General features: G+C 38.4%; 1 protein-coding gene across 1 annotated transcript; it reads right to left on the bottom strand.

Moving 5' to 3' along the window:
* Positions 1–2,723: 2,723 nt before the first annotated feature.
* Positions 2,724–15,264, bottom strand: LOC139717092 (trans-L-3-hydroxyproline dehydratase-like). Its single transcript, XM_071628598.1, has 3 exons — positions 14,787–15,264; positions 11,824–12,116; positions 2,724–2,987 (listed from the first exon to the last, which is right to left on the bottom strand). Exons 1-3 carry the CDS (start codon positions 15,262–15,264, stop codon positions 2,724–2,726), a joined length of 1,035 nt encoding a protein of 344 aa, XP_071484699.1.
* Positions 15,265–15,538: the final 274 nt, after the last annotated feature.

Here is a 15,538-nt window from a genome sequence, read left to right as displayed (position 1 = left end):
TATAACTGTTTGTTCGTCTGTCTCTTAGTGGGCTGCCAAACTTTTTTGTGACGAACTTTTTGTGCGGATTTTTTGCTGTTTTCAATTCAATTTTTACATCGGACTTCTAATAAAGAGGGGCCCACACTCTACAAGCTCTGTCTTTTTAGTGGGTCCCTCCGTTTTTTTTTTACACAGTGCATATATTGAAAACTATTTCACTTTCGTTGTCTTAGCAACTATTGCAATGTGTCGATACTGTTAGTTTTTTGTGCTATTATTGTTGTTTTCTCTGTACAATTGTATGCATTCATTTTGTCACTTAAGAAAGTGAGATTTATGTTTGTGTTATATATTGTGAAAAAAACGAATAAATATGAACTTGAACTTGAACTTGCAGTCTTGTGAACATACTTGTATCTTTAGCGAAAACTGTTCGAGTACAGTGATAAGTAGGCCCCTATAAATCACTCTGTCGAGTAAATTATATTATATGACCCAAATGGCCTCTATTGAACATGTATTGTGTTGAAAAGTTCTTGGTAATTCTTTTTCAGGCAAAATGTGCACATGAAAATTCTAATGTTAAAAGCATGTGATGGGAAATGTAAACAGTATGAGCGAATGCTTCTGTTTCCTGCTAAACTTGTTTGTTAGTGAGGAAAAGAAAAGAAAAGAGAAGTCTCGCTCTACCACGTCTACATACCACAACGCTTATACGGATATCTTTGTTTCACATTGTTAGTGGGGAAAAGGAAAGAAAAGAGAAGTCTCGCTTCATGAGAGATGTTCAGATCCCGCTCGACACCACAACGCCTACGATGTCTAGGCTGGAGGTGGGTTTGAATATCTTATAGGGCCGATAGAGCACCAACAGTAAGTGCAGATTAATTGGCACGCTATCTTTTGAAGAGAAACAATACTTTGTTTCACACAAGATGAAAAAGCAGAAAGACACTGGACGAACTGATAATCATCCGCTCATGTAAAATCAAGCAGAAGTTTTTCAAATCATTTCAAGAGGCATCTTGGTGAGTTACAGTCTGTTAAACATGCCAATATACTGTGAAAAAAAAATATTGAAGGCAACCTTCAATAGGCCACCTTCAATACAGCCTCGCATTTTCCGACATCACAAAAACTTTGATCAACACGTTCCATATATACTCGTGATGGAGAGGGAAAATAATAAACAACATTGCAAGATTGATGCATTTCTTCCAAGACAACAGACAGGAAATGATTCCACGTAAAATACATAAACATGTATTTTTTATTTTCCATGCATTTTTCCCATATCATTACACACAATCATTACACACGTATACTTACTTGTATGCTATGGTGTTCAGCTCACTGTGTGCAGACTGAGCATCGATATCAATGGTTTGTTAATACATGTACTGCTGATTCTTTCGATTTATAGCATCCACGGGGTCAAAGTTCAAATACCGCCCAACTTGATCAGTGCATATAAATGATAGGGTTGGACTCAATCAACGAGGCATCGTATCGACTGTTCTACATTTACGGAATTTCCGTCCGACAGGTAGTCCTAACGATTAATGACAAAATTGGTCATTATGTTATGTATCATTTCTACTTTGTTTATACACACGAATATTACTGAAAAAATAATATTATTACTACCATTATCACTATTATTATTACATGTATCATTATCATATCTTTATTATTATCATTATTATTATTAACACCGCTCACAGGACAGATGGAAACAAAACAGAATACATGCATGCCCTTTTACTCGTCGAACCATCCGGTCTGCCGTATAAAAAGACACATAAGATTATAATACTCAAACAATTATTTTAAAAAAAAAGATGCCGATAAGTAGTACATTGTACTATGGTCTTGAGACAGCATTTACATTGAAACCGGTCGGATTCCCGTATCATTTCACTTCATTTCATTACATTCCATTTCTCCAACAGAAATGAGCTTGCAAAAAGACATTTGAAAAGACATAATTACCCAAATCATTCAACATCTTAATCAAGGACAACACTGTGAACAGAAATACAGGAGGTGTTCTGAACATCAGCCAAATACTGAATCAACAATATTGAAAATGGAGGGGACTGCTAAAAAAGGGGGAACTTGTTATAGTTTGCAGTCTCCTTGTAAATAATTACTTAATAACCAAGATTTCTGAACTCACAAAACTAGGGAAATTGTCATGAAACAAAAGAGAAAGACACGAAGAAATAAGCCTGCGCGCGGACACTCACACACACACACACACACACACACACACCAGGGGTCACGAAAGGGGGCCTGCGGGACGGGGGGGGGGGGGGCGCTCGGGATAGTTTTTCCCCCTCCCATTCAAACGGAACCTTTTCAAATTCATGTGTACCAGATTTTTTGTATCGTTATTATCATAACAGCGAAAATTTGACTGTACCATGGAAATAGCTCTAGTCATAGGTGACGAAAAGAGTCACTGTTATTGGCAGAAAGACAGGTTCTCAGATATTGTGTTTCTAAGAATCATGGACATGTACCTCTCGATGTATTTGTGTGCGTGTGTGTGTGTGTGTGTGTGTGTGTGTGTCATAATAACGTAAATGTTAATACATGTAGGTCCTATATATATAACGAATGTATTTCTTTTCCAGCACCAAATCAACCACCAAATACATGTAATAGTGCTTCACAATACTATACGTCATTTTAGAGCCCACGAGTCCCTCATTACTAAACGCTGGTAACTTGTCACATTACTCTAATAGGAACCCATTACACAATGCATCCTCCTCCTCAGCGAAGAAAGTGCTTCTCCCGATGAAGTGGCCCTTTCCGGCAACCTCCACCACCACCGCATCGTAGTTCCCCACTTTGGTCCTCTCCACCGCCTTCCCCGTGAACTCTAAACCGGAGACTCCACTTTGGAACCGCCGTACTTGATTAAGGTCAATGAGCCCTTTGTCGACCTGCACCGCAATTCGACCCGTCACTCCCGATCCGCATGGACATCTGGAAACCTTAAACGGGATTTAGGGAGAAAGGATTTCAAAATCAGGAAAAGGGAGAAAATGCTTCTCTTTTTCAGTATCACACGTATCAGTATGATATTATTGCTTGATTTAGATTTTTCATGTTTTGATCACGCTCCCGACGATATTCTTTCACTTCAATTCATTTCAACTTTATTTTCAGTACCATTAAATAAACGGAGTATTATACACAATGCATTAACAGAACGTATTTGTAATAATTTCAAATAAGTAAATTAACAAAATACATGTGATCATGAGTAAAAATATAATTGCATTTTTAAAGGTACATACATATGCATTGTATACCATACAAGAATGGGAATGGAAATGGAAGGTCCCTCAGAAAGGGACCATCATAAGAGAACGAATAATGACTTAAAGGGACATTCCAGACGATTTTCATAATTTCACATCATGTAGTACATAAATCAACAACTCCCTGTGTAGGTTTGTGGAATTTATTGTGGTTCTTGAGCAGAGAAACAATACTTTGAAAAACCTTCAACAAATCACACTGAACAAGGATGATGACATAGCAGGTTCACATATTTCAGAAATGTAGTAGGGTAATTCCATTACGATACCACTTGCTTGCGAGTTCACCTGTGTATAATCTATGCATGCTGCCTTCTTCTTTTGTTCTGCTTCCTTGAGCCCCAACTCATGCATTCTTATGGTGACTCTGCCATGTCATCATCCTTGTTCATTGCAATTTGTTCTAAATTTTAAAAATAGTCTTATTCTTCATCTCAATTATCACAAATTCTGAAACTCTGTTGTCAGTATAGATAATTTACAGTTGTTCAAATGAAAGAATCTGTAAATTTGTTTGATAGATACTTTATTTTCTGCAAATCATTACATAGATTGAATAATCGTGAACATGGGAAACATACAAAGTATATTTGAAACAGAGTCCTTTGACTTGCATGAACAACGATATAAAAGGAAATTAATTATATTACAGTATGCATGTCTATGCAGCTGGGATTACAATAACAATATCATATTTAAGAAGTGATAATGCAGAGGGCCGCCATTGTAAGCATTGCTTGAAAAGATGGCCGGCCCGAGGAAAAGGTAGGTATGTAAATTGGTAAACAATACAAATTCTGCTGCGAAGATAGCAGGGGAAAACAAACTCTGATGTGTGATGGTGGTCAATGTGCGTGCGAGTGCTTGAGAGTGCACAGGGGCAGATAGGCTGGGATTTGGAATGATAAAATTGGTTTGCTGGAAGAGGGAATGACTTACGATGTTGCTACTATCGGGAGACCAACATAAGTCATATAAATTATTCGTGCTTAATTCGTATTTGAAGTATACTGTGATAAAATATGCGTCTTTAAGTTTGTTTTGAATGACAACAAGGAGGCACACTGTTTCAACTCCTCAGGAAGAGTGTTCCATGTATCCGGACCGTGATGTCTAATCGATTTTTGAGCAAGTAAAAGCTTTGGATTACTTAAATGAAAATCATGGGAACGACGGGTAGGGTATGAGTGAATGTGATCATTAGTTACAGGGCATTATGGCAAAATGGTAATAAATTTCGAATGTGTTTATACATAAATATAGCAGTTAGGCATGAATGTATATAATGGGCCTTTAGAGTTTTTAGGCTATAAAATATGGGATCAGTGTGAGCCAAAAAATTTGAATGTGTGCATATACGAAGAGCCTTTTTCTGAAGAAGAAAAATTTTATTCAATTTGGTTTTGCTACAGTTGCCCCATACAATATTACAGTACATTACATATGGTAGAAATAAGGTGTTGTATAACATCATTAAAGTTTGATCATTAATTAAGTATTTTATTCTCCTTAAAACACCAGTTGCTTTAGATATTGCTGTTATGATATTCTGGACATGAGTATTCCAAGTTAGATTGTTATCTAGGGTCACTCCTAGGAACTTGGTCGAATGTTTCTCAGCAATGTTTATATCATCAATAGAAATACTTTGAGGAAGGGTGGGTTGGGATTGAAGCGTATGAAAATGTATAAGACATGTTTTATCAATATTCAATGAAAGCTTATTACTTCTAAACCATTTCTAAATATTACTTAATTCCATGTTAAATGTATCAACCAAATCAACCAATTCCATGTTAAATGTATCAACCAAATCATCCGGAGGTCTCCTTTAATGAACCTACAAACAGATATATGAAACAAAATCAAAGAAATCAATGTCAACTGACATGAAATCAAATAAGAAAGGAAAGAAATAAAGGAAAAAGAAAAAAATGAAACTACAACACGCGCCATTGTGGACACAAGCACACTGGATTCAATGATGTAAGAGTAAAGACAAGACGCACCTTGGATTGATATTACGAAGAATTGGGTACATGTGCCGTAAGAATGCACAAGATAAGAAGGAGAAAATAGACACAATGATTTACGGTATATGATACCTCTTTCCTGATTATGGTGTTGGTGATGGTTTTCAATGTCACCGAATAAAAATCGGAGGGAAGCATATTCTCTTTGCCGGAACATTATATTGTAACATAAGGGAGTTTGGAACACTTGCAACACGACAAGATGTTAGGAGTTAATATCAAGTATTGATGGAGGAAAGAGTTACTATAGTAGACACGCGAGACGTTATTCTAACAGGAACAGAAAAGATCGATAGATAAAACCAAAAAAAAAAAAAGAGAGAAAGAAATAGCGGTCCTTTTGGTTTTAATATCCAGTTTCAAAACATCGCAACCAAAAACAACAAGTCATTCATTTAAGAGGATTGAAGATATTCAGCAGTTTAAACACAAGACTTCCCGAAGGTAAAATAATCAGCTTGATGTCCAAACAAAAGGGGAAGTCAGAGAGGTCTCGAAGACGTCATGGACAAAAATTAGTCCCCCTGGACGCAGCCGCAACTACTAGGTGTTTTAAAAAACATTTCCCACTTTTGATTCTCAATAATTCAAAAACTATATATCAGATAGCATTGTCATTGATATGAGTGATAGCTGAAAAGTGTACAATTTTGTTGAAGGTGCTTTAAATATGAAAGCATAAATCAGTTTCATGAAATCCATGATTAATTTCACAGTTAGGTTCCAGATTTTGTTCTATTTTCAACCCTCTGTACAAAACTTTTACTTTGCACAGGGGTCAATGGGTGTGTATGGGAGTGTGTGGTTAATACCCTGACAATGGTCCTGAACAATGGCCAGGGTTTGAATGCTTCATTATTTATTCATGAGAAATTCCACTATCACAGCTAGTCTTTATTCAGCCTCTGACAGTATCTGTGTAAAGTCAAACACCTGCCGATACTGTCGTTGAGTCGCGACAGTGCTCTCCCTACTTCTGAAAAACGAAATTACAATAGATATCTTCTGTTCAGTCGTAAACATGGTGACAGAAAGCAAAGAAAATCAATTTGAGTATGCAATTGTGTACATGGAGCCTTAAAGGGAACATAAACCCAAAGACCATGTGGATTGAGTGAAAGCAGCAACATTAGTAGAGCATATTAGTGAAAGTTTGAGGAAAATCGGACAATCGATGCAAAAGTTATGAATATTTAAAGCTTTGGTGTTGGAATCGCTGGATGAGAACACTACTAGAGGTTATGACGTATGAATGGACAACAATATAAAGAAAATATAAAGAAAATTCCACAAAATCGATATTTCATGAAAATTACAAAATCCATCAACTTGAAACTGACATAATATGTTAAGGGTAGCAATTATCCCCATTGCTTTCTGAAAGCGGTTAGTCAAGTGCTCTTTCATAATGCTAGAAAAGTGAATTTTTGTTGAATTTTCTTTGTATTTTCTTTGTATTGTTGTCCACTCATACGTCATAACCTCTAGTAGTCTCCTCATCCAGCCGTTCCAACACCAAAAACGTTAAAAATTCATAAGCTTTGCATGGATTGTCCGATTTTCCTGAAACTTTCACTGATGTGTTCTACCAATGTTGCTGCTTTCACTCAATCCACATTGCTCTTTGGGTTTATGTTCCCTTTAAATAAATCTACTGTGAAACAAATCGCCCCAATGAAAAATGCTGCTGAACTCTTATACCAAAAATGATCTGTTTTTATCGAAAAGAGACAAATTTGTGAGACTATTAGTAGACAGTTGTATTAAAATGAAGAACTTTGGATCATTAATTTATGCTTATTTATATCCCAAATTTAGTGATATGTGAAGCAAAATTTGAAAATGATTGCCAGCTGGAATGAAATGTGGTGTTTGCAAGCACATGGAAACATGTGCTTACTTTTTCCGTGTGCATGCATTTTACCCTTTAACGTGCATGAATTAAGACTAGCAGTGCCCAGGGCAATCCATATGAATTATTGATTAAGCATTCATGTGCCTGGGAGTGCAAGACTGACGCCTTGTCAACGGGTGGTTCAGGCATGTCCATTATTCAGGGCCATTGTCAGCACACACTCAGATACACATCTTTGGTTCCAGTGCAAAGTTCAATTTTTGAACAGTGGGTTAAAATTTGACCAAATTCTGAAACCTTACTTCAAAATTAATCTTAGATTTAATGAGACTGATTTATGCTTTCACATTCAAATCACCTCCAACAAAATTGTAGGCCTACACTATTCAGCTATTACTCATATCAATGACAGTTTTATCGGACGAATAGTTTTTGAACTATTAATGATCATAAGTGGGAAATGTTTTTGAAACACCTACTATAGGAGACGTCACTGAGACGTCTCCGAGACCAGCTGAAGTCTTGAAAATGGCCCCGAAAATTTAACATGTTTGATACTCCCAGGAAACCCGGCTGTTTCCAGAAGACGTCCCAGTGACGTCGCGAAGACGTCCCGGTGACGTCACGAAGACGTCTCTGCAATTAACGACACTTGGTCGCCTAGTCTCCGAGCCAATGAATACACGCGCCCATGTAAACACTGAATTCTATCATTAAAACCAATAAATATTTACCCTACCAGTAATAAACACACACACACAATAGCCTAAGTCGGCTACGGAATTTTGTGCATCAAAAATTATCAGTCGATAAATTATGCAAACACGTTCTTGCCTCCTCTTCACAGAAATCAAAGTTACGCTGAAAAGATTTCTTTTTCATTGGCATGTGTTTTGATAACAAAAACAGAGAAACAAAAGTTTTCGTTTTTTCCCCGAGACCCGCCGTTCGCTTTGAAGTGGATATTCCAAAAAAAAAATGGAATAAAGTAAGACTAAAATGAACAAAGAAAGAGTAAAGATCCCGACAGAACGTTTCAAAAAAACGACAAAAATCGGATAAGAATAGAGAAAATATGAAATTTTGTAATTTCACATTCTTTTCTCCGTAAACATTTCTTAACCAGTTCCTATGAATATTTAAATTAGTGATGTCATGTCCTTAAAATTTTTCATGCACAGTTCGACCTCGATTATCCGGCCTCCTTTAATCCGGAAATCACTATTATCCGGACGCGTTCACGCGGTGAAGGACTTTTTTTTCATCCAAAAATTGAGAAAAAACAGTGACTTTAACATCTTTTCATGGATCTATTTCACTAATTTCATAAGATGTGCATGATAGGTTGCTAAATATCTAATGATGTAAAACATGTATGATTTTCACATAAAGATATACTTTATTTTTTGTGAAAAAGGGACAATTTTGCGCAGGCTAGCATAGATTACACCACCGTTGCGGGTACGCTACCTGCCTAGCTGCCAGTGCACTGGGAAGGCAGCTTGGACGGCAGCTATACAGTACACATTAACATTGTGTCTCCTATAAATATCCGGCCAATTCGCGTGTCCGGATGAGCGCCGGTCGCGACATGGCCGGATAATCAAGGTTGAACTGTAATTTATACTATGTTTTATATCAAACTTCGAAAACTGTTATTTCTATAAAACTTATACATAATCAAAGCATATTTCCATACCACAATATATCAGAATTAACATTTGCTTTTTTATTTTGGGTGGTTTTAAGGCAAGTCTTATATCTATAAAGCTGAAATATGAGATTTTTGTCATATTTTATACATCTGAATTGAATAAGAAATTGTGAGAGCATAACATCATCAATTTGCTGATTTCAATAGTCATAACGACTGGTAAGGAAGTGCATGTTTTCCGAAAAATTTTAGAATGTCATAACTTTTGCACAATTATTTATGTTTTCTTTCTTATGGTATGGTATGGTATGGTATGGTATTTAGTTCCGTATAAAAATAAAAACGGGTGGATTGCCCATATTCAGCGTTGCCAACATGTAGTCCATGGGCCAAGACCCGAAAAATGGGTTGTTGGTACCATCTGAGGTGGCACAACCTTTTTGGTGTCAGTTTGTTTGTCGGGCATAGATATGCTTATCAAGCTATGATAGCATTTCCAAATGAGTAGCTTAGTCATAATAAATGATTTTTTAACCAATTTGGTCTCGTTTTTATATCCCTATACTTCTGAATCCAAACTAACCGCTATACAAAGAAGAGCACTGTCTTCTGTATGTCCACAGGTGTTCTGTTGTAAACGCGGTGCGCTTAGTCTTTATTCAAGGCAGCGAAGGGAATATCCAAAGGGTTATGATGTCCACAGCTGTCACACGGTGCGCTTAGTCTTTATCTAGACCAATGTACCGTTATCATATCTAAAGTTCCTCATAAAAGGGATTATCTATACTGTTTTTATACTACCCTATCAACAAATACATCGGTTTTAAACAAAAATCACTCTGTTCATTTACAGTATTATTCATCATAATGTATCGTAGTGTACCGGTACATTGTTTTTGCATTATCTTATATTGTTGGATGGAAATAAAGCGACATTTGCGTGGTATTAGCGTTTTCACCGTAGCGTTTTCGCCGGAAAATGATAAATAATTGAAAAATACGATAAAATTTACGAAGAATTGCTTTTGTTGTTGTTGTTGCTTTTAGATAAAAGGATATACACTGTATCATGCGCTTTGGATATTCCCTTCGCCGTCTAGAATAAAGACTAAGCGCTGTGGACATCATAACCTTTGGATATTCCCTTCGCTGCCTTGAATAAAGACTAAGCGCACCGCGTTTACAACAGAACACCTGTGAACATACCATAGAGCTGCATTTTACAGCTCTATGGTACATACAGAAGACAGTGCTCTTCTTTGTATAGCGGTTAGTTTCGATTCAGAAGCATAGGGATATAACAACGAGACCAAATTGGTTAAAAATTCATTTATTATGACTAAGCTACTCATTTGGAAATGCTATCATAGCTTGATAAGCATATCTATGCCCGACAAACAAAATGACACCAAAAAGGTTTTGCCACCTCAGATGGTACCAACATCTGGCCTGGCCCATGGAATAATGGCAACGCTGTTCTTCCATGGGGTCCACATACAATGAGTACAATAATTATGGACACGTACAAAACGAATTATACAAACATGCAGGTGGAAACACATACAGTGAAATGAGGAGAGAAAAAAGAACAACCGATAATAGAAAAGTCTTAAAGGCAATTAGATATAACAATGACCAAATCAGAATATGTTTAGATATAAAATGGAGTGTTTGAAAATAAAACCCTCAAAAATATCTAGGGCATTATGCAGTGAAAGAAAAAAACAGATTGTTGTAAAATAATTACTTTGATAAATTTAGACAAAAATACGTAGTAACGAAACAAAAAGTAACTGGGTGTAAAATGCTTAGATGAATCTATGACAATTTAAGAAAAGTAAAATTCATGGCAAGTGATATGTCAATTACGGAAAACTAAAGGTGAGGTATATAATGATTGTATCAAAATCAAAGAATAATAATTCAATGGCTAAAAACAAGAACAATTAGTAAAACGTTTTAAAAAATATTTTGAAATATGGAATAAATTGGAAAGCTCATTCAAAATTTCAGATGTAATGAGTTGTTAGAAAAACGAAAATAATAAGATATTATTAACTGATACGGATTGCATACAATGTATATATTTACATGGGGTTAAAATCATAAGTAAATAAATGACAAAAATTCAAAAGCAAATCCAAAGAATAGACAAAAAAATTGAAAATCAATACTGGGCATGCAATCGCAACATTTACGATGAAAAGAAGCAAGTTCAGAAAATACAACACCAAAACAGATTATATCACATTATATATAACTTAAGTAGTTTGTAGTCTTATGTAGTTGACAACATTTGTGAGTGGATTTCTTTTTTAAAGTAGTCACATAAATCGAATGAAACCCATCGCCTCAGGCTGCGTTCACATAGAAGTATTCGGTATTCGGTATTCGCTATTCGCTATTCGGGCACCGAATACACCATCACCCGCACCGTCAACTCACCATCTCATGCAGTGAGGATTTCTTCCTCCTACATTCCAGCAAATGTTATTAACAATTTCTAAACTGCATCAGAATGTCAGTCTACCTGCTTAATTTTGCTAAAGGGCAAATCCAGACCAAAATTGTCATTATTTCATAAACGAGAGACGGTATACGCTGCAAGAAAATCGAACAAGCTCGATTCCCATTTTGCTATACTATTCGCAGCTATTCGGTACGTTCGAATAGTGCCCTCTTATGTGAACCGGTGTGAGGAAATCCTATCGTTGGATTCAAGCTATTCGCGTGCCCTCGAAAACGAGTCCCGAATACCCGAATAGTATACTTCTATGTGAACGCAGCCTCATGGAACTGCAAACAAACTACTTCTCTGTTAGGGTCAGTTATTTGTGACATTATGTCAGTATGATGTAGATGTTCCCTTGCATTCTGATCATGACCAGAACCATTTTATGCATTTGTACGTACATTAAATGATACATTTTTAGTCAATACTATAGTGGTATCAACAGCGCATACCTGTCCAGTAGCCGACACACATATGTTAACAGAAGGCTCTAAGCTCCATTCGTCTTTTCCATCCGTTACGATGGTCCCATACAGGGTAGCCAGATCCGGATCAGTGGGATGAGTCAGGTTCACCGCTGATCCTACTGCCTTTGCCACCGCGATGGCTGCCGATTGGATGTCTCTCATGGGTGACTTGCAAACGTCGAGTCCCAACTGGTCTGAGCTGACGTAAGCATAATATGCTCCTCCATAACCAATGTCCACCGTTACCACCCCGTAACCTGCTACATCGACTTCCATATCTGACAGCATGACAAGGATGGAAATTAAAAGAAGCAATCTATTTATGCAGTTGAATGAAGCCGTATAAACTTGATAAAAGAAATGTTTCAACTTTCCCGAGATCGTATCGGGTTATTCGTGAGGCAATATTGCCGGTGGCGTTTCTCATGCTGCTAACAAAAGTTTACACTTGCTTTGGGTTTTATGGATCAGCTTTCGACCAGGTTCAGGGCAAATTTTGCGGAAATTGCAAATTCCATTGGCCTAATTCGTATGGTCCTCTTCTGTCACTTTCGGAACAGTATGAAGTCAGTCTAGGATGGCATCACGTATCCCAAAACTGACATTAAGATGGCAATATCATCCGAACATGAAATTTTCAATTTCAAAATACGAAGTTTGCCCCAACTATGTTAAAAGCTAAGATGTGAATCTTCATTTAGAATTTACCGAAAGAACACACGATGGAAACAAAATGGAACAAGAAGATTTTCCCACCACTCGCGACTTGCTCCATGAAGATTTATGTACCTGTAGTCTACTGGCACTACTTCTCGTGCTGCAGTTTAGAAATTGTAAGCTAAGGCTGCGTTCACATAGAAGTATACTTTTCGGGTATTCGGGCTCGTTTTTCGAGGGCACGCGAATAGCTTGAATCGAACGATAGGATTTCCTCACACCGGTTCACATAGGAGGGCACTATTCGAAAGTACGAATAGCTGCGAAAAGTATAGCAAAGTGGGAATCGAGCTTGTTCGATTTTCTTGCTGCGTATACCGTCCCTCGTTTATGAAATAATGACACTTTTGGTCTGGATTTGCTCGTTATACAAAATAAGCATGTAGACTGACATTCTGATGCAGTTTAGAAATTGTTAATAAGATTTGCTGGGATGTAGGAGGAAGAAATCCTCACTGCATGGGATGGTGAGTTGACGGTGCGGGTGATGGTGTATTCGGTGCTCGAATAGCGAATACCGAGTACGAATACCGAATACCGAATACTTCTATGTGAACGCATCCTTAAGGCTGCGTTCACATAGAAGTATACTTTTCGGGTATTCGGGCTCGTTTTTCGAGGGCACGCGAATAGCTTGAATCGAACGATAGGATTTCCTCACACCGGTTCACATAAGAGGGCACTATTCGAAAGTACGAATAGCTGCGAAAAGTATAGCAAAGTGGGAATCGAGCTTGTTCGATTTTCTTGCAGCGTATACCGTCTCTCGTTTATGAAATAATGACACTTTTGGTCTGGATTTGCCCTTTAGCAAAAAATAAGCATGTAGACTGACATTCTGATGCAGTTTAGAAATTGTTAATAAGATTTGCTGGGATGCAGGAGGAAGAAATCCTCACTGCATGGGATGGTGAGTTGACGGTGCGGGTGGCGGTGTATTCGGTGCCCGTGGCGGTGTATTCGGTGCCCGAATAGCGAATACCGAATAGCGAATACCGAATAGCGAATACCGAATACTTCTATGTGAACGCAGCCTAAGGGCAAATCCAGACCAAAAGTGTCATTATTTCATAAACGAGAGACGGCATACGCTGCAAGAAAATCGAACAAGTTCGATTTCCACTTTGCTATACTTTTCGCAGCTATTCGGTACTTTCGAATAGTGCCCTCTTATGTGAACCGGTGTGAGGAAATCCTATCGTTCGATTCAAGCTATTCGCGTGCCCTCGAAAAACGAGCCCGAATACCCGAATAGTATACTTCTATGTATTGAATTGAATTGAATTGAATTATGTGAACGCAGCCTTAGCGGCAGCACTTCCCAGGCAACTTCCACGCAGGTACTTCGCAGTCCCGTATGCAGACAAGATAATGAAATTCTGTGGGATTTCAGCCATTCTATTAGAGGAATTCCTTCACTGAGTTGTCAGCCCCCGCGCGACTGGTACAAAGGTCACACAGTATACTCGCAAGTATAACGCATCCAGCAAGTAGACACATGCGCTGACTCGCTCAACCCTTTCCCGCCCTCAGGAATGTCCGGTATGCTAGAAAATCCCTACACGTAACAAGCCCGAGTAGCTTGCCCGGAAGGGCGGAAGCGTTTTTTTTTTAAGACGGCACAGATTGGGGCATGGTGCGTGTTAAACCTATGGGAAAAACGTTGGGTTAGGGTTTTTGGTTATGGTTATGGTTAGGGTTAGGGTTAGGGTTGGGGTTAGGGTTAGGGTTAGGGTTAGGGTTAGGGTTTGATGGTTAGGGTTAGGATTAGGATTAGGGTTAGGTTTAGGGATAGGGTCCCCGATAGATTTTTAGTTTCCCCAATCTGTGCCGTCTAAAAAACACACGCTGCCCGGAAAGGTGTGACAGAGCCTAAACACGGTTGCAGGTAAAATAATATGCGTGCCCACCTCCGGGCGACTACGGGTGAGATACATGCTATAGGTACTGTCATGACATGTGCGGATCATCTACGGGGACCTCCGGGTAGTCAAAATTGTTCTTTGCAAGTCGCACGTAAGGCTTGCCCGGAAAGGTGTGACACGGCCTATATATTCGTGGTGTTTTTTTTTTTTTTTTGTGTGTGTGTGTGTGTGTGTGTGTGTGTGTGTGTGTGTGTAAAAATGGCTATAAAATTGAAACCAATCTGCATGTGTAACAGCGCTATTCAAATGAATGATCATACGATACGTGTATGCAATGGAGAATACCCAGCGAGACAATCCTCTTACCAGTTTTGAATGCAAAAGCTGGAACGCTGTGGAATCTTGCTTTCCCAGATCTCTTGGTTTGGTCGTCGTACTCCACGAAAGTTTTGACCAATCCGCAGACCCACTGTATGTTGACTTGCGTTTCGGGTGCAACCGCTTTAACGACCCCGAAGTCCACGGCGTAACGGGCAAGGGCCATGTTTCCAGAGCCGCACATAGCACCAAAGCCCTGGTTGCACATTAAAATAGCTGCTAAATCTGCTTCATCGTGGTCTGGCTCTACGATTAGCAGGCCGTAGGAGCCATTACCTCGGGGTGCGAGCATTAGTGCCCTTCTCAAGTCATCGAATTGGTCTCGAACGTGACGCCATTTTTCCATAATCGTGTTTCCAGAGTTCTTAGGAAAGCCAGAAAGAATCAGGCGAAACGAATCCCCGCCAGCATGCATTTCTATCGTGTCAATCTTATATGGGCTGGTGTTGATGGTGGATTCCGCCATGACGATACACCACTTGCTCAGGCTATAACTTGATTGATTAGAAGTGATCCAGACGAGATCCCGTCCTCTAAAATGACCGTCTGTGTCGCAGAGGCGCAGATCAACTTGTGACTGGTCATTTGGCTCATTGAAGCAGAAACAAAATAGACCAGTTTGTAATTCCACTCTGCGCATGAACAGAAAAAGGTCATTTGTACCAATAGGCATTATGATTTGTAAATTCACTTAGATAAGCCAGTTCGTGATTAGCTCATGTACACCTTGGTACTAATGA

This window comes from Diadema antillarum, unplaced genomic scaffold (assembly GCF_040938485.1).
Source record: "Diadema antillarum isolate AM-2024a unplaced genomic scaffold, OU_Dant_1.0 scf00000071, whole genome shotgun sequence".
In the NCBI taxonomy this organism is placed as follows: Eukaryota; Metazoa; Echinodermata; class Echinoidea; order Diadematoida; family Diadematidae; genus Diadema; species Diadema antillarum.
The sequence above is the reverse complement of the archived record's forward strand: the minus strand, read 5'-3'. Positions and strand labels throughout refer to the sequence as shown.

What these genes read in the sequence shown, in the direction of transcription:
- LOC139717092 (XM_071628598.1), bottom strand. Translation starts at nt 15,264, where the DNA reads ATGGCGGAATCCACCATCAACACCAGCCCATATAAGATTGACACGATA. An exon ending in AGCTTTTGCATTCAAAACTG is followed by an intron (nt 12,117 to 14,786) that starts GTAAGAGGATTG and finishes TCATGCTGTCAG; the next exon opens with ATATGGAAGTCGATGTAGCA. An exon ending in GTGTGTCGGCTACTGGACAG is followed by an intron (nt 2,988 to 11,823) that starts GTATGCGCTGTT and finishes ATCCCGTTTAAG; the next exon opens with GTTTCCAGATGTCCATGCGG.